At 39.7% G+C, this 21,303-nt stretch overlaps 1 protein-coding gene across 12 annotated transcripts in view; it reads right to left on the bottom strand.

Moving 5' to 3' along the window:
* NETO1 (neuropilin and tolloid like 1) overlaps window positions 1–11,692 on the bottom strand; it is an 84,054-nt gene extending 72,362 nt beyond the window's left edge. For 5 of the 12 annotated variants that reach the window (XR_004242377.1, XR_004242375.1, XR_004242371.1 and 2 more), the window contains exons 1-3: window positions 10,465–11,682; window positions 6,821–6,874; window positions 5,135–5,272 (exon numbers count right to left, since the gene is read on the bottom strand). Coding sequence is in view for 7 of the 12 variants with exons in the window: in XM_032120922.1 (XP_031976813.1) it covers window positions 5,135–5,272; window positions 6,821–6,874; window positions 10,465–10,492 (220 nt within the window). In the remaining 5 variants the exon portion in view is untranslated. Of the gene's footprint in view, window positions 1–5,134; window positions 5,273–6,820; window positions 6,875–10,464 lie in introns of all 12 variants that reach the window. The other 7 variants (XR_004242369.1, XR_004242370.1, XM_032120893.1 and 4 more) reach the window with 4 other exon arrangements.
* Window positions 11,693–21,303: the final 9,611 nt, after the last annotated feature.

The following is a 21,303-nucleotide window of genomic DNA, read 5'->3' as shown; positions in this document are numbered from 1 at the left end:
ATTGAACATTCATTAGCACCACTTCTCCACTGGAGATAAAACAAGGCTGGAGACTGAATTTGAGGGCTGGACCACTGCCCGTTCACACTCCTTAAATGTAAAGTCACATTCTGGCATCATTTTGGCCATGCCAGTAGGAACACTTCATGTTTCTGTAACTGTGCGTTAACTCCTGGGTGCAACGCACATCCACGACCTTTTCATCAAGTGCTTTTAAATGCACGTCTGTTCTTCATCTTGTCTTTCATATTTAGTTAATGGTTAAGTGTTTTGCTTGCAATTATCTACATAAGACACAAAATTAATCAACGCTTCCTAGAAATGACCATAAGGGATGAAAACACATAATTCACATTTTCAACTTTAAGTTCCTTTTAGCAAAAATGGTATAATTTCACACTTATACTCTGGCTTTAATAAGGGTTTTCTTTGCTAAATACAAGATAGAACAAGCAGCTATTGTTTAAATATACATCTTGTGCCACAGCTTTTGCAACAAAGCATCTGTAAATGAGGTCACAGTAAAACTTACAGAAATAAGCTGGGACCAAGTCCAGAATAGTCACTAATAATAATGCATGTGTACCTACAGAAAAATAAAACAAAAAGAAATCCAGAATATGCCAGTCTTCCAGACTAGATTGGCATCTGGCCATCTAATCAGAAAAGGAGGGATGGAGTGTTCATTTCTAGTACCCTTATTCACAGGTAAAGCCCATGCACATCTTCAGGACTTCTTTTGTGGTTACAATGTCAGGAAAAGTTGTTGTCAACTCCAAATGAAATATATTGAATAATATATTGTCTCATAAAATGATTCAATTTCAAATCTCAAAACTTCCATATTTAACTTTAATTAGCTTTCTTCAAAAATGTTTAATACTGTGGAAAGACCAACTTAATGTTTGCATGTCTTGTCATACTTTTCATCTAATTATCTTAAACAAGTGCTGTCTTGAGATTTTACATCCAATGAAAAAAAAAGTCATTGGGTTCCAGCTTGCAGTAAAACAGTTGCAGTAAGACTACACAATTAAGGTTTTAATTCTGATCAGCTTCTAAGTCTGTCTAAGTGACAGCTGAAGTTAAGTGAAAAAATCTGTTTCAATTTGCCACACTGCATGGAAATGAGAAACTGAACTCAACACCTATTCCCATCTCTATGAGCTGCTACCCTACTAATAGTTTCAATAATCGTCATTCCTTCTGGTTGTCCTGCTATTATTGGTAAGAAAACCACATTTATCTTCATTTCAAAAGAGGATTCTTTCATTGTTTTTATGAAAACTTTTTTGAACACACAAATCACTGTGAAATACAAAAGGACCTTGAGCAGAGGATTTTCATTCAGTGGTAACATGACAGTTTTCTAACACCTGTGAAATATCTAGAATGAAAGAGCTTAATGGTCTTTTATGAGAACGTGAGACCTTCAAGAGTGCTAACTCTACATGCTCAAACATGTAAAGTGGAAGATTTATTTCATATCTCCGTAAAGCAATTCTAGTCCACAACTATGTTTATAAATAAGCTGAACTTAATTATTAAAAGCTGAAGAATGGCTAAAATTTTACAGGTATTTTACTTACAGGATTGCCAAACCAATTCTCAAGTTGTAGTGTATAAAGTATGACTATCCTGCTCCCCAAATATTTTAATATGAATAAAAGCTTTTGCTCCTACAAAATCTCCTGTGCAAATTTCCCTTTGTAGCACATACGCCAAATGTTCTGCAGTCTGGCAAACGCTAATGCTGTCACTGCTGTGATTGTTCTGGGCAGCTGTGAATTTTGTCAGGTTAGAATCATGAATATGCAAAATAAGGGTGAAATTTGGCCAAACACTCAGCTATTCTCTATGTTTTCTATATGCCAAATAAGACTGAAAGAAAAAAAACAAACCAAAACAAACAAAAAGAACAAATTCTCATTGCATTTTGGGATGGCAAATGGGATTCATCAGAAGTTCCTTGGGGAGTTGTACACTCCTCCTCCAAGCCTCACTTGTGACACTCCACCGTAGCATAACAATTTTTGTAGAGAGTCCATGATTTCTAGATGACCAAAAGGATTTCTTTTAGAAAGGCATTCAACCCAGACTTTAAAATTCCTAGTTTTCCCAAGAGTTCATTATCATAACTACTAAAACAGAACTTAAAAAAAAAAGAGAGAAAAAGAAAAATAATCTAAGAAATTTCCAGCTGTTTGATTTGCTTATATCTTTGACTGCTAGGATAGAAGCCTCTGCATTCAGAAATCCTCTTCTCTTTTAGAAATTCAGAGTCTGTGATCATTGCAACTTTTGCCCGCTCCTTTACTTCACCAAAGTAATTTTGACATGATGAAAGGCTTGCATACATATCAGTTGAGCTACAACGTGAAGGGAAAAAATGAGATGAAATTCAATTGTTTACAACATACTACAAGCTGGAGTCCTTAGTGAAGACCACTAAAGTCACTAGGAATTACGTTTGAATTTTCCCTAAGACTTTTTGATAACAAATAAATGACAGAATGAATTCAAGCAGCCAAGAAAGGACCTAGTGATTCATATATGTATTTACACTCACACCATAGAGCTTTCAGTATGGCATATACAGTCCTGGTATGCTGAACTCCCTGAGACATACAACAGGGAGATAGCAATGGGGGGATGATGTTATAGATCACATAAACTGTCCCTCTACTTTGGTACTTGGCATTCAACTGGATTCAGAAGCTATTGAAGCATATTGAAATTTCAATAATAAATATAGAAATAAAATGCATATGGAGATGTTTCTGTCTTACTCTAAAATACTTATGTCCTCCATTAGTCAGGATTATTCACAATTTCCACAGATTGTTATCTGATCTCAAAGACTGCTATCAGTAAAATGATTAATATGGCTTTTTTGCAATCCTTTAACCTCAGTCTCTTGTGACAATGAGTTCCACAGAATATAAAAGATTTGGGGAAAAGTTTCTACTTTTTAGCCTTCTTTATCATTTTCTGCCATTTTTATATGTTGCAAAAAGAATAAATATGGACAAATAATTTATTCTCACTACAAAAAAGTTTTTGTTAACCTTCAGTACTTCTTTTGACTTCTTTTTTAAATCTGCCACATTTTAAAATATTATTGTTCAGACATCTTACTATATCTCTGCTTGTTTTTGTTACATTTTCCAGACAGACATGACTATTCCTGATTTTTTTAGGAGACAGAAATAGACATGGGGAGATCAGATCTGAGAATGTTGTGCGATGTCCATGGCTGTCATCAAATTATGTGCTGATAGAACTACTTCCATTGTGGGTTTTAAAATGTCCAGCTGCAATCCAAACTGTTGATTAGGCAGAATGGGAAGAAGAAAATATCAGTGCCATAAACAATATTGTGTTCAACTGGTTTTTACAAGATTTAATTTTCCAATAAATTATAACCAGATGCCTGTTGAGTTTACTCTTTTTTCTATACATTGCTCTAAACTTGTCAATGTGGAATTTTGCCTTCGTCATATAAGCTGGTTGACTAAATATTTCCTTCTTAAACTTTTCTTAGGCACTTACATTTTTAGGTATTTTAAATCACATTATTTTAGTATATTAACTATGTTTTTGTAAGTACCTAAGTACTATAATAAAGACAAAAGTCTTTACAACACTGGACTTTCAGGCACGTTCTTACTGTGAGGAGGAACATCTCATGACCTGAGATATGGGACTAAATTTACAAAGATGGTGGGGTTTTTTCTACACCCTTTCTCTTTAATGATAAAACATCCTGTGTTTCAGATCTTTGGAGATAAAACAAGCTTGCTTCTTCCCAGTCTCACAGGAGTGTTAGGTAATTTGATCAATATATGCAAAAAGACCTGGATCTAACAACATAAGTGTAACCAGAAAAAAAAATGCTAGGTTGTGTATTTTGAACCTATACATTTATCTTTTTTTAAAAAAAATATTATTTTAAACCAATTATTAAACTATGAAGGAATTTAAATATTTACCATACATCTGCTTAAATTTCAGACTTATATACAAAGACAGACTAGCATAAATTTTCTCTTAAGAGCTTGTTTGGCCTACATTGTTTATAAGCACCTTTTCTGACTTCAGTCAAGTTATCTAGCACCTACGTAGAATTCAGTCATTTTGCTCTGATTTTTGCCTCTCTAAAAGTGCATAGTGTGTGTGGGTCTAGAGCAGCTAATTCAATTTAAATCAGCTATATATTTTTGGAAATACATCTTGGTACTACCTGCGTCTTTGATAAAATAATTATTTCTATAATTCCTGGTTCCATCATTAATTAATTAATAATTCTCTAAATGAAGCATGGATAGAAGAGCATCACTGTTTTATTCAACATGTATTCACAACTCACGAAAGCAACTTATTGGTTCCAGGGTCTTACTATACAGTACCTGATTCATCTTTTCTGAGCTCTGACAGGATCTAATCTCTATTTCTTTCCACAGATTCATTATTACAACAATCCCTCCAATATCCATTGTACTAAGACTAATGAAAAGAAACCACAGAATTTGTTTGTAATACACCTTTAGCCTTTCCTACATCACTTCCATGCCTGCAATTGTCTACTCTTTAAAAACTAAGTCTTAGTGCTTCATGCTAATGTTTATTCTTTTCTAGTTTTATTTTGTAGGTTGGGCTTTTTTCATTTTCATTTCTTATGAACAACTGGATGGAAAATAATCTTTACACTCACTATATGGGTATTTTTTGTACAACTTCTTTTACTATACCTTGCCTAGCTAAGCTTGTCATCTCTGATTCAGTTATGGGAAGTTTAAAATGTTTGCATGAAAGTCAAAAGCATTTTTTTTCCTGTGTTCACTTCTACTACTCATTTTAAAATATCCTTTCTTCTGTCACGTTACAGCATTTTAGGTTCTATTAATTCTCTAAATATCCTGAAATAAATTGCTCTGCTTATTACTGAGTCACACATACTTACCACCTCAACTAATTTATAAGTTATATCAAGATAGAAATCAAGCGGTTCTCTAAATCTTGTGTCTTGAAAAGATTTATTACCATGACTTTACCTATTCTTCCCATATAGTAAAATAAAACATTCTTTTTAATTCAGTTGATGGTAAAATATAAAGATTCTTCTTTTGGTCACCTTCTATAATGTAGACGCACTCTCTGTCTGGAGGATACTTGTTGGGGTAATTTGGAGAAGTGAAGATCCCTCCTTCTGCATATTTTGTCCAAGATCCACACTGCACTGGTCTCTGTCCTTCGGAAGAAGTTTGCTTTTCTGTAAAACGATGACATTAAGCATTATATAATTAGCTCACAAATTATTATGTCCACATGACACTTAGAACTCTCTTACAGGATAAATACAACAGCCCCTTTCTGTCAGTGGCCTCAAACTTTTCTCTGTTAAGACTGAGTATGATTATTGATTAGAGGAAAAGAAGGCTGTTCTTTAGGGGTAAAAACATATAATTCTTACTCAAAACATTTTTTTCAAAGCAGAGGAGAGGCTTGGATGTCTAGGGGAAAACAAATTTGTATGCTTTTAAAATAATAACTTTCTAGGGAAAGCACGTGCTTGAGAATTGGAAGACATGAATTTCCCACTCATACATCTCAAAAAGCTCAAGCATGTGCTCTGTCAGCAAGCTTCATGCCGTAATACAGGAATATATTGGTCACAAAATCAAGGAAATAACCCAGAGAATTATGATCATATATAGAAGCTGTTTTAAATCTGCAGCATATTTACTCTATTCACCGGACAGAGGTAGACAGGGGAATTCCTGGAATCTGGTTCATAGATTATTTTTATCTTGCTGTTTGCTGTAAAATTAATAAATAGCTCTGAGGCCAGGAATCACAGCCCAGAACTTCCCTTCTCCTAAGTGAATCATCAGAGAGCAGAGTCAGACCTTCTTGTTTGCTTTCTTCCTAGCCCTGAATCTCTTGCATTTCTTCCTGTACTCTGGCAGAGACTGGAGACAAAGGTTTGGGCCAGCTCAAGCTGAAGAAAATGAGGGATCCCTTCCTGAGCATCATTCTTTAACAAGTAGGGTAAATGAGATAGACCTTTGAGAATGAAATATATCTAGGCTGCTATTAAAAGGAAGGATAGTAGATTCTAAACCAGTGTTACTCTGAATGAGGTATCTAGTATCAAATGACTGTCCCACATAATTCCCTGGTGTGTAGAGTAAAGGTGTTTGAGGCTCCCTCTTACAATCAATGGAGAAAAACAAGCACCTTTCAAGGATGATATGAACCATCTGAGATCTGACTTATAATCTGCAGGCATTTCTTCTTCACCCTGGTTTGTATCCAGGCAGAGTATAACATGGACTCTAACTTCCTGAAATTAATTCTGGCTTGCAGGGACTGTGCATTCAGACACCGGTTCAGACAGACGCTGGGCTTAGCAGCATTCCCTGCTTGGCTCTCCCTCACACTGAGCATCCAAGGCTTTTAAGAATCTCTTTCTATACTGCCCCTGCACAGATACACCCATGATACCCAATTTCAGGTTTTTAATAATACTTCAACAAGAAAAAAGATTTTAAGTGTAGGTAGCTGAGTGTCCAAACTGGACTTCCCAATTTGAAAGTGGGAGTATTTTACAGTCTTTAGTTAGAGTCAGGCTGAGCCTGGTGAGTACCTCTGGATTTTTTGAATGTGTACAGGCATGTGAATACTCCAAAAAAATGGACAAAGGGCAGACACTGGAAATAAATGAGCTACTAAAAATTTCAAAAACTAAACTAAAAACTCAAATCCATATTTTGGTCTCTAATATATTGTCTGACAAAAATGTCTGAAGTTTACATACCTGTTCCTTTTTTGGTTGCCCCAGAAAAATGTAGGATGATTAGACTTGCTACAACTGAAAGAGAAATATGCATTAAATATCACAGAGTGATAGTTCCTGCAATCAAATCAGCTGTACACATATATCCCACAAGAATACAAATTAAATAGAATTAATGTAAAGAAAAAGTTTCATGTTTACTTGCTTCTTTTAATTGCACATATTATATAAACAAGTTTCTTTGTGGCCTGTTCTTGTAAGTACTTATCTTTCCAAATAAACAAATAAAGATAAGATCTTTTGGGTTTAAAAGAAAATCCACAGGCACTGATGTTCTCCTCCTATTTTTTCCTTTTCTTTAATATTAGAGAAAAACATTTTTACCAATACTTATTTATATAATAGTAGTTTGTGTCAGTAGTAGAAAAGTGACTGCTTTTAACAGAGGGAGACTAAATTTCAGTGCCACTGTATGCACCAATGTCTCTCTCTACAGCATAATAAAATCTGCAAATGAGGACTGGGAGTAGGAAAGAAGTAAGGGGCTGGGTTCTTCACATCCATCAAAGCATTTGCAAATCTCTAGTGAAGTAAATTATTGTGTGTGCTTAACAATCTCATTAATCTAGTTTGTTTGACTTGTCGAGAGGGTGTTGCTTTTGCTGCAGTGAATCTGCAGCCCATTTTACAGATAGGTATCTACTGTCTCTAACCATGGTAGGACAACTACACCTGTTGGAAACAAATGCAACCTTTCTGAAATGGACTTTGACCTGGAGATAATTACTGGGTTTCTGGGAGTTTCCAAATATAACAGTTTAACTAGAAAAGGCTAAGAGGCAAACCCTTAGCAGAGTCATAATGAGACTAATTTGGAAGATCAAAGTGACTACCTAGCTACCTGATGAAGAAATCACACACTGATTTTCTTGTCATCATTCATATCTTCTTTGGCTATCAGAGAAAGTGGAATAGCAAGAGCAGAAGAGAACAGATCTATCAGTTCTTGGAGTGCTTGGGGCTTTGCCCCAGCTAGTTTGGCATTAAGCCCAAACACAGTGCCCAGGCTGCAGTGAACTTAAGGTGGAAATGAAATTGCATGCTTATTCAGAGCCTTTTGGATCAGTCAGGTTTTGGGGTTTTTTTGTGTTTGTTTGTTTGTTCTTTTTGTTGTTGTTGTTGTTGATGACTGTGATGAGGAACTGATGGACCAGTGGTCTTTAATCAAAGTAATTGAATGGCATAATTTCTTCTTATTATCCCCAAGAGACATCAAAAGCCACCATGGGCTAGTAACTATGAACATTTCCATGATGATGCTTTCACCATTTCCACCTTTTTTTATGGCAATTTTTGTGTAATTTTCACACCAAAGGAATCCAGTCTCCATATTTCCAGTATTCTGATGGCATTGATATCTCTATTTCTATGTCTTTGACCTTTCCCACATGACAGAGGGTTTGAGGCATGGATGATGGCTGCCCTATTAAGCAGGGTAAGATTGAAATTCTGGGAAAATGAAGGCTTGGCAGCATATTCACTATTTCTTGGTCAGGCTCAAGCCCCTAGAGACGGATGTTGGCAGCACTGATAGTTAAAACTCTTCTGTGTCATGGGCATTCAGTGAGAACAGTACATCTTCTGCTCAGATCTGAAAGCTACCCAGCCATTCACGCCCTTACTTTCCTCAGGGATGAATTCTGGAAATACATGCTAACTGGGATTCTGCCTGTTGACTGTGCCAAAATCCAACAGCAAGGCAGGAATCACCCCTTTACCAAGTTGCTCATTTACTTTAGCTGTGTTTCATGCAGTGAACATAGTGCATTTATGCCTGAAATCTTCAACAGACAATACCTAATTTCTGAATAGTGTAAAGTAGATTGGTATTAGAATATGGAATCAGCTGCCTGTGTTCCTTCTGCCCACAAATTTGTGGAAGCTAGAATAGGATGCATGACAGACGAACAAACTCCATGTGAGAAGTGTTTCTTTTAGGCAATTAATAACAATTCAAATCTGATTCTTATAGGTTCATTTCAAGCACCTTTATCTATCAGATTTCCCCTTATTTTCTATATGGACAAGAGTGGAGTTTAGAGAAGTAAGGAGAGTTGGTCCAAGTCACAGATATATTATTACCAATATGACAAACAAAACCACAGGTCTTTTCAGTTCCAGCTGTAACTGCTAGAAAAGAGGTTTCCAAACCACAGAGCTGTTTATCCAAAGCATAGAGCTATAATAACATGTCATTATATCAGTATTTATTATTAATAAGCAGTCAAAATAATCTTGATAATAAAGTCTAATAGACAAGCAGAGACTAAGAAACTAAGTGTTTTGGGGTTTTGGTTTTATCCTGGATATATAACATCTAACATTTGGATAGATAAAATGAAACATTTCTCCCATTAAAAAAAAAAAAAAAGGAGAAAGCCTCTTGCTTTAGTGTTATTAACAGCAGCACCAAAATATGCATGTTGCCAGAAAGTAACTAAAATTGCGGTCTTCTTGGGAGAAGCCAGCACAATACAATTTTTTTAAGCAGACAAGGCAGACCATTTTGTTCTATGATCCCTCACCTTCTTCTTTCTCAAGCCACAGAAAAAGAACAGTGCTTTTCGGGGGGGAGGGGGGGAGGCAGTGGAAAGACCCCAGGGAGACCAACCATGGAATCTTCACTCACTGAAAACTGTCACTTGGGAAGCGTTGGCAGCATAGTGACAATATTGCGATTATCTCGGTTTGGGAATTATTTTAAAGAAGTTTCCACAAAATTTCTTGTTGCATTCTCACTGTCTTCCTCCTCCCCGTTTCCCTCCTAATCGTGGGTGTTATTATAATCGTGCTTTCTAGTGCCACTCTGATTGTGCATCTTTCCATCTTTTTTGGATCTGTGCATTTTTTTCATTACAAGCTGTACATTAAGTGATTTATCTCTTGGCCAGGCTTTTAGGAGGCTGTGATTTGGCACGGACGTGGCTTAGCCTGGCAAAGAGTTGTTGGACAAGCAATACCTGGCCATAGCGCTATTGTACAGGTGTGGGCACACAGAGAAGTGCTGGGAGGAACTGTGTCCAGTCAAGCCCCTTCAGAACAGTGGACCCTCTGCAAAACAGAGGGGGGAGAGGGGGACCCACCGCGCAGCTTGAGGCCCCTGGGGTCTTGGAAGAGGAGGTGATACATTTCGGTGCCTGCTTGCTAATCCTGGTGGATTTCAGCCGAAGGCGCCGCCCCCGCCCCGCAGCTCTCCGGGATCCGTGCCCGGTGTGGCCGCCCCGCCGACGCCGCGGCTCCCGGCGCTGCCCCGCGCCCCCTCGCCCTCGGCGGCCGGTTCAAGCCACGGCCGGCGGGGGGCAGCTCCACTCCCCCCTCTCCCGGCACGCCAAAAGCCACCAGACGCATCGCGCCCAGGTGAAAGCCTCCAGCCCCCGGGAGCGTGTCCCGCCGCCCGCCCCACGGCGCTGGCAGACGCCGGCTCCCCTCCGGTGCACCGCAGCGTGGTGGGGGAGAGGATGCGGTGTGTGCGTGGAGGGAGCTCGCCCCCACGCCGCGGGAGTCTGGGCGTCCCGTTACGCCAAGTGTGGAGGCAGTGGAGGGCAGGAGCCCGTGCGCGGCGGTGGAGCTCGGTCGGGGGTGGGAAGGGGGAAATAGATACTCACTGTGAAAGAAGCTGCGCCCATGGGTCATGTCTGTTCCTTACACAAGGGGCTTCGGTCTCCACTAATTCCATTTAGATACGGGAGGACTTCCAGTGGCGGGGAGAGGATGGAAGTAGGAAAAGAAGAAGAAGAAGAAAAAAAAAGAAAAAAAAAATCCCGAAGCCCACACACAGCAGAGCGGAGCAGCCCTTTCTCTCCCTCGCTCTCCCTCACCGCCTTCAAATGATCACCGCCGGCTGAATCCCATCACACCCGAGCGATCACCAGCACCGCCGCGAGCGGTGCATCGCGGCGGCGGCGGGCAAGGCGGCGGCGGCGGCGGCGGCGGCGGCCCGCGCATCCAGGTGCCGGCGGGCGGCGGCGGCGGAGCGAGCCGAGCCCCTAGTCACCAGTTTCATACAGAACCAAAAGCAGATCGAAGCATTTTCTGCAGGACTCCGAGCCCAGCGACTTCCAGCCCTTCGGCTTCTTTTGATGCATTGAAGAAGGGATTAATGGGTCCGTCATCAGCTCCCTGTGCTTGCTCCTCTGAAGGGGTGGGGGCGGGCGGGAGGGAACCCAAAGAGGAGGGGTGGGGTAGAGAAAGATTTACCAAATAGGGGATTTAGTCATACTTGTGTGCAATGAGAACCTTATTAGAGAAGAAATCCTTTAAAATACAATAAATCCATTTTTGCAAAACCCTCTCCCTGCGCGTAGCATAGTATCAAGTGGTAGCAGCGGCAAGAGGCTGAAAACACATTGCACAGTCTGAAATCCCCTCGGGAATGGATGGAGCGAAAAAGAGATGGATGAGGATAGATAGATGTCCCCTCACTTCTCCAGTCCAGGGCGAGAAGCAGAAGAAAACCGTGGAGACTCTTCCATTCATTCAGTGCAGGGGAAGGGGAAGGGGAAGAGGAGGGGAAGGACGGGAGGACGGCGGTGGTGGGGAAGGAATGATTTCAAAACTGGGAAAGGAAGGATAAGAGGACAGGGATCGCTTCCCCTCTCCCAATCAGTTCATGGATCAGACAAAATGCTCATGAGTTCCTCCTTGACCTGCACCTGCCAAAGGGAAATTGAAAAGATTTTCCTCCTTGAGAGGCGACTTCTTCCTCTACACACCCACACCCACGCACGCACAAAGACACACACACGCACAAAAGGGAGCAATAAAAGTTTATCTGCTAATCCTCCAGCCGCAGATAAAATGATTACCTCTTCCAATCAGCCCAGAGACGACTGCAAAATCTCTCCCTTTCTCTCCCGCCCTCCCCCCGCGTCTAGGATTTATCTTCCTCCCCAGCTACATCCCACCGCAAACACCCATCCCTTTGGCGAGATTGAGGTGGGCTAGTGGTCAGGGCGGGAAGGTGGGGGGGGGGGGGGAAGAATACAGTAGAGAAAACATATTCATAATAAGAATATTGAGAGAACCTGAAATGGTCTCAGTAGAAAACAAGAGAAAAGGAGGAGTGGATGAACAGAAAGGACTGTGTCCCCCCTTGGTCCCGGGAGCCGGCCCTGCAGAGCCGCGGCAGCGGGCACCTGACTCCCGCAGCACCGCGGCCCTGGCACTCCTGGCCCCGGCGAGGGGAGGGCAGCAAGAAAAGATAGGGAGCGAAGCGCACCGCTAGGGCGGCGGGCAGAAACGGGGATAAGGGAAGATTTGTGCCACAGAAGTGCAAGCGAGCAGGATGGGATCCCCCGGCCCCTCTTCACAGCTGTTGCGGCGCCCAGGCTGGGGAAGAGCCGGCGCGGGAAAGCCGCCGACCCCCGAGGGGATGGGGACAGAGCCAGGGGACCCGGGTACCCGCAGCCCCTGCCCCGGGCTCCCCATGCCGCAGCAGCATCTCGGAGGCGGGGTCGGCGCCGCTCCTCCTTGCCCGCACCTGATGCTAGCGCCGTTTGCAACAAGAAAAGTGTGTCTGGAAGCGCAGCCGGGGCGGGGAGAGGAGGGGGGGCGGTGCGGGGGTGTTGGGGAGGAGGCTGTAAGTCAATTAAAAATGAAATACAGCCCGGAATCCTCCTTTTCGCGGGTGCGGAAAAGCAGGGGCGGGGATGAGCGCAGGTCGGACGGCCCCGATGGCTGTATGCCGGTGGCCCCGCGGCCGGGCGCGGAGCGGCGGTGCGCACTCGCGGAGCTCGGCTGCCCGCTGGGGCCGGATCGGGTCTGTCCCCCAGCCCGGGGTCTGCCGGCGGGCTGGGGACAGTGCTAGCGTAGGCGGGAGGCCTGTTGTCTTTAAGGCACCTTTTAATGAGGCGGGTACCCTTACCGCCTTTGGGACAGCACTGAGCAGCGCAGCAGCTATTCTGGAAGGCGAATGATGAGGAAGCCTGGATATTTATTTATGTAGTTATTTATTTATTTTTCCCAGTAAATAGCCATGTTTTAATAAAAAGCCTCAGGGGTTTTTTTCAGCCTGTGGATTGTCTACCCCGTACTCTGAAATGAAGACTCTATCTGCCATCAATGCTTACAAATGCAGGCAGTCAGCAATAACAGCGTGCACATTAGGGTAAGTCTGAGGTGATCTTGCCTAGCAGGATTCGTCCATTCAACCAGCCAGCCTGACTGAGCATTTAAAAATCCTGCTGGGTGAGAAGGGCACAGGGTTTTGCTACAGGGCTATGAGTAAGCTCCTTATAATAAGGAATATAGGAGACACAAGACTTCGTGAAAGGATTCACCTGTTTTGTGTAATCTGTCTTGCCATTAGCAACATCAAGTCTGCAGCTGTTAATCTTAATAAACTGTCCTACTCTGCTTTCTAACCCTCTCAGCACTTTCTCTGACCTTCCTTATTCTCTTCCACAGCGAGTTACAGAACTTTATTTGTTCAGTAATTGAAAGTCACCTGATTTATCCATAGAATAAACTTCTATACAGATGTGCAGTCTACCTTAGTCAAGCAACAGTAGAATAACAGAAAAAGGGTAGTGTTGAAAACAGGCATACGAATGTTTATAGACAGTCAGATGTTTCTTCTGCAGGATGATGCAGACATCCATATGGCTAAGTTTCAAGTTATAGTTACTTAAAAAAAAAAAGAAAAAAAGGTTATAGAACAAGTAGGCACAAAACAGCTGATTTTGCCGTTCTGGGCAATGTGCTGTGTCACATCATTTAACAGCTTCACATTTTTCCTTTTCTGAAATAGACTGTTTTCAGTTTTAAAATTCCTAGATCTCTTTTACTGTCACTCATAATTGTAGGGACGCCGTTGCAATAGTATTGAGAAACAGCAAGTGGTACATACCAAGTGTGTTTATGCCAAAATGTAAGCAGTAACCATCATTATGGAGGGAGACGTCTACAAAATAAATGAGGCATGACCACAATGGCCACTGCATGTTCTCATTAGCAATGAGACCTTAAGGAGATATCTCAGGATCTACATCGTTGAATGCTAAAAGCTTATCCAAAAGTGTCTATAAGCAGTACACAGGGTTTGCAATCTAGAGACTGGTCAAAATTGCTTTCTGCCTCAACAGATATCGCTTCTGTAGAGAGTTTGAAATTTTGAACTTCATGCAACTACTGAAGTCTTCACCACCGTATTTTTCGGCTTTATGTTTCATTTTGTTGCAAAATCTCTTGTGAGGTTTGGTAAATGCTCTTTCTAGTAAAAAAGTAGTTCATAGCCTTAGGTGGGCACATCTTCCATTACATTGGAATTGTTATAGTTTGAAAACAAACTAGTGGGAGACACCAAGTCAGAATAACAATTTAATGGGGAAATAAAAGGAGGAAAAAAAATAAAGGCAGAAAACACTGAGTTAAACTGACAGACTCAGGACACACCCCGACACCCTGTTAATCAGGGTGGTGGCTGCAGTCCTCCTGAAGCGGTGATCCTGTAGAAAAAGGGTCTGCTCTTCCTCAGAAGGTCCAGTGGTGGATATGTAGCTCCTGTCCTCTGGAAATCCAGTGGAAGGGTGTTGTCTCTGGTGTTCAGAATCTCAGATTATATCCACGATGGGATGCTTGGTTCCTCCCTCTGGGTGGAGCATCTCACAATGGGGTAATGAGTCATGAGGCAAAGTGTTGATTAGGCTCATTAACAGAAGATAGTCTGGAGAGAGTTATCTCTGAGTCAGGTGGCAGGACAATGATGGGCAATTAACAGCAAGATAATCTGGGGGAGGAGGCAAGGAAACACTGCCCCACCTGATTTCAACAGCTCATGAGGATGGTAATGGAATATACTGCAACCCAGGACAATTGTATAGGTAAATTTTTATAAATTTAGTGTGTACTTTTTGAATCCTTAATTAGATAGTTGCCTGAACCTTACATTTCTACTAGGCAGTAAGCTAAAAAAGGAGGGAAGGGATTCACATTTAATAAAACATGAAATGTTAAAAAAAAATTGAAAAGCCTCATAACCATAAACAATTATGTCAAATGGCATCTTAGTAGTGCTATGAAGCCTTCGGATATACTTGTTAAGAGTCGTATTGGTTTTTAAATGAGTTTAAGGGTTTTTTTAGGTTTTGCATTTTTCTTAGAGTAAGGACATTGACTTATTTTATTACATGGAATGACAGCTACACTTTTAGATTAGAAATGTACTTTTATTAGTTCTATATTTGTTGTCAGCTGAATCCTGTTTTTAAAAATAAGCAAGAAAATCCAACATGATTATGTTCCTTGATTCAGTACACATAATGCTGTTCTTTGTAGTTTTAAACCATCCATTACATGGCAATCTCTTCATATAGAGCATTCTGTCAGCCTGTCTCTTTCACATTCACAGCTGAATTTTCCTATTGATTTTTAGAGTAATTTGTTTGAACCCACAATATTTTATTCAACAAGACATGAAGCACTTCGTTCCTGTGGTCTAACATCTTTAGGAAAACCTAAGACACTGCTCAGCCTGAGGATGGTTGGTATGGCAGAAAGGAGATCACCCATTTATAGACCAGTTCAAGCACTGTGAAACATTTTCAAAATGATATGACAAAATGAAAAAGACAGATATGCATGAAAATATCCAACAATTTTGTCTGAAACAGTAGTGTACAAGCTCCTATTGAGATCTATGTGAAGCATTGGACAATTTGCTTCAACAGACAGAAAAAAAGCTTTTGCCTCTGAATTGTGTTATGCTGGTTTTTCAATGACAAGAAAAGAAAATAAAAATTCTGCTTTGCTTTCCTCCCTTCTGTGGTTAGCCTACGTGTTTGTGTCAAAAGCAGAAGTCCTGGGCAACTGGCCGTAAGTGGCCCTGTCTAGGCAAGGGGTTGGACAAGACAATCTCCAGAAGTCCTTTCCCATGTCAAACATTCTGTGATGCTTTGATTCTGTAAACAGTGGGGAAAATGGAGCCTAAAGTAGGGGAACAGTTTCGGTGAGAAGAAGAAACTCCTTAATATTCAGGACTGACTTGGCTTGCTTTCAGGTGTAGCATGTAAGAAAATGAGACAATACATCTCGATTATTTTCTCCTTGAACCAGAGGAGATTATTCATTCTCAGTTAAAATGGTAAATTATTCTCAGTTAAAAATTCCCCAACATGGAGGAACCGTAGGTAAATTGCCTCCGTACCTTTCTCAATTAAATTCTTTCTTGTGAAAACAAAACCTGTCCAGCATTTGTCATCCTTTCTTGGCTGCTTTGGGTAGTCTTGTCTTATCCCAACTCTGCCATTCACAACTGTTCTAACTACACCCCATAAAAACTAAGTGAATTAATTCCTCTTTGAAAGGATTCAAAATAGCCATGAGTTTCTCCCACACTCCTAACAAAAGACTCCTTGAACTGAAAGAAAAAAACGCTGTTATGAAATGGAGAAGGCACTGGCTTCCTTATTTATGGAAAGCAATCTATGCTTCTGAGGGCGGGAAGGAAGAAATACGAGACTGATATTTCTCTACTCAGTGCTTTCTCTAAAATCATTTTGGATGCTGTGCTGTCATATGTAATCACAGATGTACTTTTTGTCACAATCTTTTTGAGAGCAATTTTTTTGCTAGAATTTAGCAAATCCAAACTACAGGCTCAGTATAACAGTTATACACAGTGCGACATTTGGAAACACTGAAATGAATCACCAAGCTGATCAGCACATCTACATTCATGGTTTAGTTCAGATTAGGAGTGTAGTTCTAAAATGAATCTCCCAATTGCCTGCACTTACAGCATTTTGGATTGCAAATTGGAGCAGACTTTGAGCGGGTGAGCTGTTTTACTTATAGATGAAACTAAGCTGAGAGGTATGTTCCTAGACCAGAGTCTTTTTTCCAACTTCTAAAGGACATGCAAATCAGTGCTAAACAAATATCCCTTAAAACAGGTACAGAGCAGGCACGGAGAACTCAGTACCAACGATTTCACCTTTCAGATAGGCTCTTTTGCCCTGAATTGCTTATTAATATGGACTTATTCAGTATTTCTTTCAACAGTGCTAGAAGCTGAAAGAAGAAAAACTGAAATACACTCCATTCTTTTGTGATGAAACACCTACAGAGAGGCACAACATCTACCTTCCTGTGTGATATCAGGATAATGGAACCTTTTATTCTCTTAAAATAACATCTTTTCTCTTCTTTTATCATTTATCTTATCATTTTATCATTTTATCATTTTATCATCTTATCATTTATCTTATCATTTTCTGGTCATTTGCAGACCGTCTCTTGTAAGGACAGAAGGACGTTGGGTCTGCACTCTTCCAACAAACGTTTTCCAGAACACAACACACTTAGAACATCTCTTCTCACAAAATTTCTTGAAAATTGAAGTGTATTTCCCTTCTGCAAACGAGTCTGGGAGATAATCCTTATATATGAGAAGAAATCAGTTTAAACAAGGAATGAAGAAAACTGATACTTTTTACCTGTAGTTTTTCATAAATAGTCTTGTATTTAATAAGTGCAACTTGGGTTTACATGATACCACACAATTTCAATGGATAACAGACTTCTCTTCTACAGGATGCTTTTATTTCTTCTTTTCTTTTTTTTCTTTTATCCTGTTTGATTAGTGTCACTCTGAAATGAAATGAATTTAAAAAGTAATTTTTTTGGGTGATACAGGAGTTGGCAAGGTTGCCTACTATACTCAGGTTTCTTTCTTTATTTAGAAAAGTGGTCTCCAAAATGGGGGGAGATTGTGGACTTGTAGGGCGTACAATACAACCCACTGGGGTGCAGGAAGAAAATATTTTTTACACCATTAATAAACAACAAATACAAAACAAAACTATTTTTTAAAAAAGGTTTTTAGTCCATCCTTATCCTTCTTAATTTCTATTTTTGTATGTGTTTTATAAACACAAAGCAGTAGTCCATGTATGTATTTTATAAATAAATAGATAAACATATATTGGGGTGCATGCTTAAAAATTTCTTACTGACAGGGGTTTGCTACCAAAAAAGCTTGAAGAACTCTGAAGTTCTGCCAGCTATTCTCTCTGGAGTAAAAGGCATTTACAAAAGTACTAGCTCAGATTCCATGTTTAAGGCAGAGATATACTTGTCACTTAAATTAAGGCTTTCAAGAACCTTTAATTCTACCATTTCAAGAATAAGGGCAATTCAGAATATTGAGGGGTGGGAGGGGTGGGGGGAGGTGGGTTTGGTTTTGTTTGGTTAATTGTTTTGGTTTTTGTCATTCACATGTTGATGAGTCAGTTTATGAATTAAACAAGGACACATTGCTATCTGAAAGAGCTCAAGAAATTCCATACCTATTATTGGCAAAGTCTGGAAGAAAGCTGTTGAAAATGAATATTCAAAAAACTTTTCTCTTTTCCAAGTCATCCAGTAAGAATTTTGTGATTACTACTCTCTAGCCAAACTAATTAATGTCAAAAAAAGCCCCAAAACTGAAAACCAAAGAAAAAGAAAAAATGATAAATAATCGGTTTTCAATGAAACAACTGTACAAGCACATGAAACTCATGGTAAATCTTTCCAAGATTATATTCTGAATCATCAATCACAGATTAAGAATTTGAAGACAACAGTGGAAGATAAACCATAGGAATCTGCATAATTTAAAATCTGAAATGGCAGAAGCTAAAATTAGCTTTAAAATAGATAACTGGCTCCTTATAAAACTTCTATGATTACTAAAAAATAAAAATTATTTAAAAATTATTAGTTTACTATTAGATGATTCATCTGCACTTACCTTTGAGCCATTCCGTTGCAGCTTTCACTGCACTCTTTTTCCTATAACTGTATTTAGGGTAAATAAATCCAAATATTCAACGGGGTCATACGTGAAAACTGTATTTAAAAATAATGTGACATATGTAGGGACTGTATAAACCTGTTCTTCATTGTAAGAATGAAGAAGAGTACCTAAGGGAAAGTACAACTCAGTTATATAGATACTTGCATGCTTTCCTGAAATATTCTCCTCAGTACTGACAAAAGAAATTATCTCAGTAAGACAAAGCAGCACCTCTCTTACACAATAGTGTGGAATCTTAGAAGAATTAATTGGAAAGTTCAACTAATTCTTATTTCATTAGTGTTCCAGTGGAATACTGTAATTAAATGCATTTTTCCAGGGAATTGTTAATAGGGCTCAATTTACCATTTAAGAAAAATACTCTTTTTTACACTAGGGAGGCAGGGTGAGTCATATTTATTATTTAAGTGTGATATTTATAATATCATGCCATGGAAAGAAGTGCATGAATTGTGCTGTCTTGCGAAACATTTCATCCTTGTGAGAGAGTAAGAGAGGTGGTGGCAGGTCATACATTTTGGAGTTAAATTAGTTATTGTAAGACACCATGAAATTACTAATTACTGTAGACCTGGTTCAAAAAAGGCATTTATTTGTAATCGCTCATGGAAAAAGAATTTGAAAGCTGCATGCAATTTTCTAACTTCCAAGTCAGCATCTTCGCAATATCTAGCACATGAGTTGCACATGTAGTGCACACAGCAAAGCTACAAGTAAATAACTGATGGCTGCAAACTAGACTGAGATGACAGCAGAAGGGGAAGAGTTATTTGGGAATGCTGAATTAGAAGGAGAAGCCTGGCTTGATCAGCAGGTGTAAATCTACAAAATTTCACTGAAGATGTGGGATACACATTTATCAGTCCAAATGAAGTCTTATTTTAAAAGACTAACTTCTAGATTAATACATAGTTTAGACTTTCATTGTAGTGTCCTTTTCTTAATCTTGAGATGGGGACAAAGGGGAAGGTTGGCATGAAATGGAAAGAGTACATATATAAGGCATGTAGTCATAGTCCTAGTGGAGATACTTGGATATTAATGGATAATAATGAAGACTTTTCTCAGGTAGAATTGATTCATTACAAATACTGACAGATCTAGGAATCTGTATACATGGGGTTTTGCTTTCAGGAAACTGGCATTAAAATATTCTAAATAAGGCCAAATGATTGCATTATGCTTTGGGGCAATATGTTAGTATGAACTAAAGTGTCAATTTTTCCAAGAAGGTAACTACAGAGTCCTTCTTTGACTATTATACATGAATAAGTGGTTACCAGGTGAAAACTTCTCTGTTTCTAGTTTAAAATGCATGTCCTGTCATTTAAGCCCTGTAACACTTCTTCATAGTTAAGAAAAATATGTTGAACACAACATTTTTATCACACATTTCCTGTGAAAGGTAAACTATTTCTTTCCAAGGTCTGATCTCATGAAAAAATAATCGGCTCTTTTTAAAGTCATAGCTAGGACAAAATTTAGTATCATTAAGTCAATAATGTTAAAACTACTTTCAGTTTCAATCTTCTGAATGGCCTTTCATTCATTGTGTGTGTATGCAAATTTTGACAGAGGTCTTCATCATTAAATGAATAGTATGCTCTTGCACATGACAGTTTTTTAAATTACAGTTCATCTTTCCCAGTGCATTCTGCATCAGCCTACTAAACTGAATAAGCTCAAGTTTAGCTATTCTATTTTAAAACTGTCAAACATTATTAGCAGAGCAGAGAAGCAGTTCAAAAAAGTAATTAATTCTAGGGCTTAGAGTAAACTGCTATTTTAATTAAAAGAACACTAAATACTAATGTCCTGATTCTTTGTACTTAGAACACGAAATAAAAAAAGTCTAAATCACTTACACTTAATACATTTTAAATGCAAGTTGAAATATGTTAAAGGCATATCTCTTGTTCCTGCTCTTTATAAGCTGACTCAAAAAAGGAGAAAAGATTATATGCCATATTTGTTGGTTATGTTTTGCCATTTTTCTTATTGATTCTCTTCCAGTCTGTGCTGAGTAGGAATATCAATTAGTGCACCATAACTGCACTGCACAGGATGCCAGACCTCGGTTGTGCAGTTGTGACAATTGCCACCTATAGGTCCACAGAAAATGTGAGGTTCTCTTTTGAAGCTGTGAAGTGTTTTCTATGCTTTGCAAATTTACAACTTCCATCTTGTCCAGACTTTAAATTATACACAAAGAAGGCGCTTTACGTGTGAAGAAGCACTGTTCAGAGCACTGGAACAGACTGCCCAGAGAGGTGATGAGGTCTCTGTCTGTGGAGATATTCAAATCCTACCTGGATGTGATCCTGTGCAAAGTGCTGCAGGTGAACCTGCTCCAGCAGTGGGGTTGGACTAGGTGACCTTCAGAGGTCCCTTCCAGCCCTCATCATTCTGTGATTCTGTGAAACAAGAATTTTAGGCAGTTTGGTTTTACTACAACTTTATAATCTCAGATACTTGGTGGGCCTCTCTCCTCATGGAGCAGTTAAAGTCTGCAGGTCTGTCTGCAGTGTGCCACAGAGCACAGCACGGCTGGTCCCAAACTAGCACTGATTCCCCCACTGCCAAACAGAAATCTCCATCTGGGTCAGCACCATGGCCTGAAGAAGCTTGAGCTACAAGGCACCCATGA

The sequence above is a fragment of the Corvus moneduloides genome, chromosome 1, assembly GCF_009650955.1.
Source record: "Corvus moneduloides isolate bCorMon1 chromosome 1, bCorMon1.pri, whole genome shotgun sequence".
NCBI lineage: Eukaryota > Metazoa > Chordata > Aves > Passeriformes > Corvidae > Corvus > Corvus moneduloides.
This window is presented reverse-complemented; position numbering and strand designations above follow the sequence as displayed.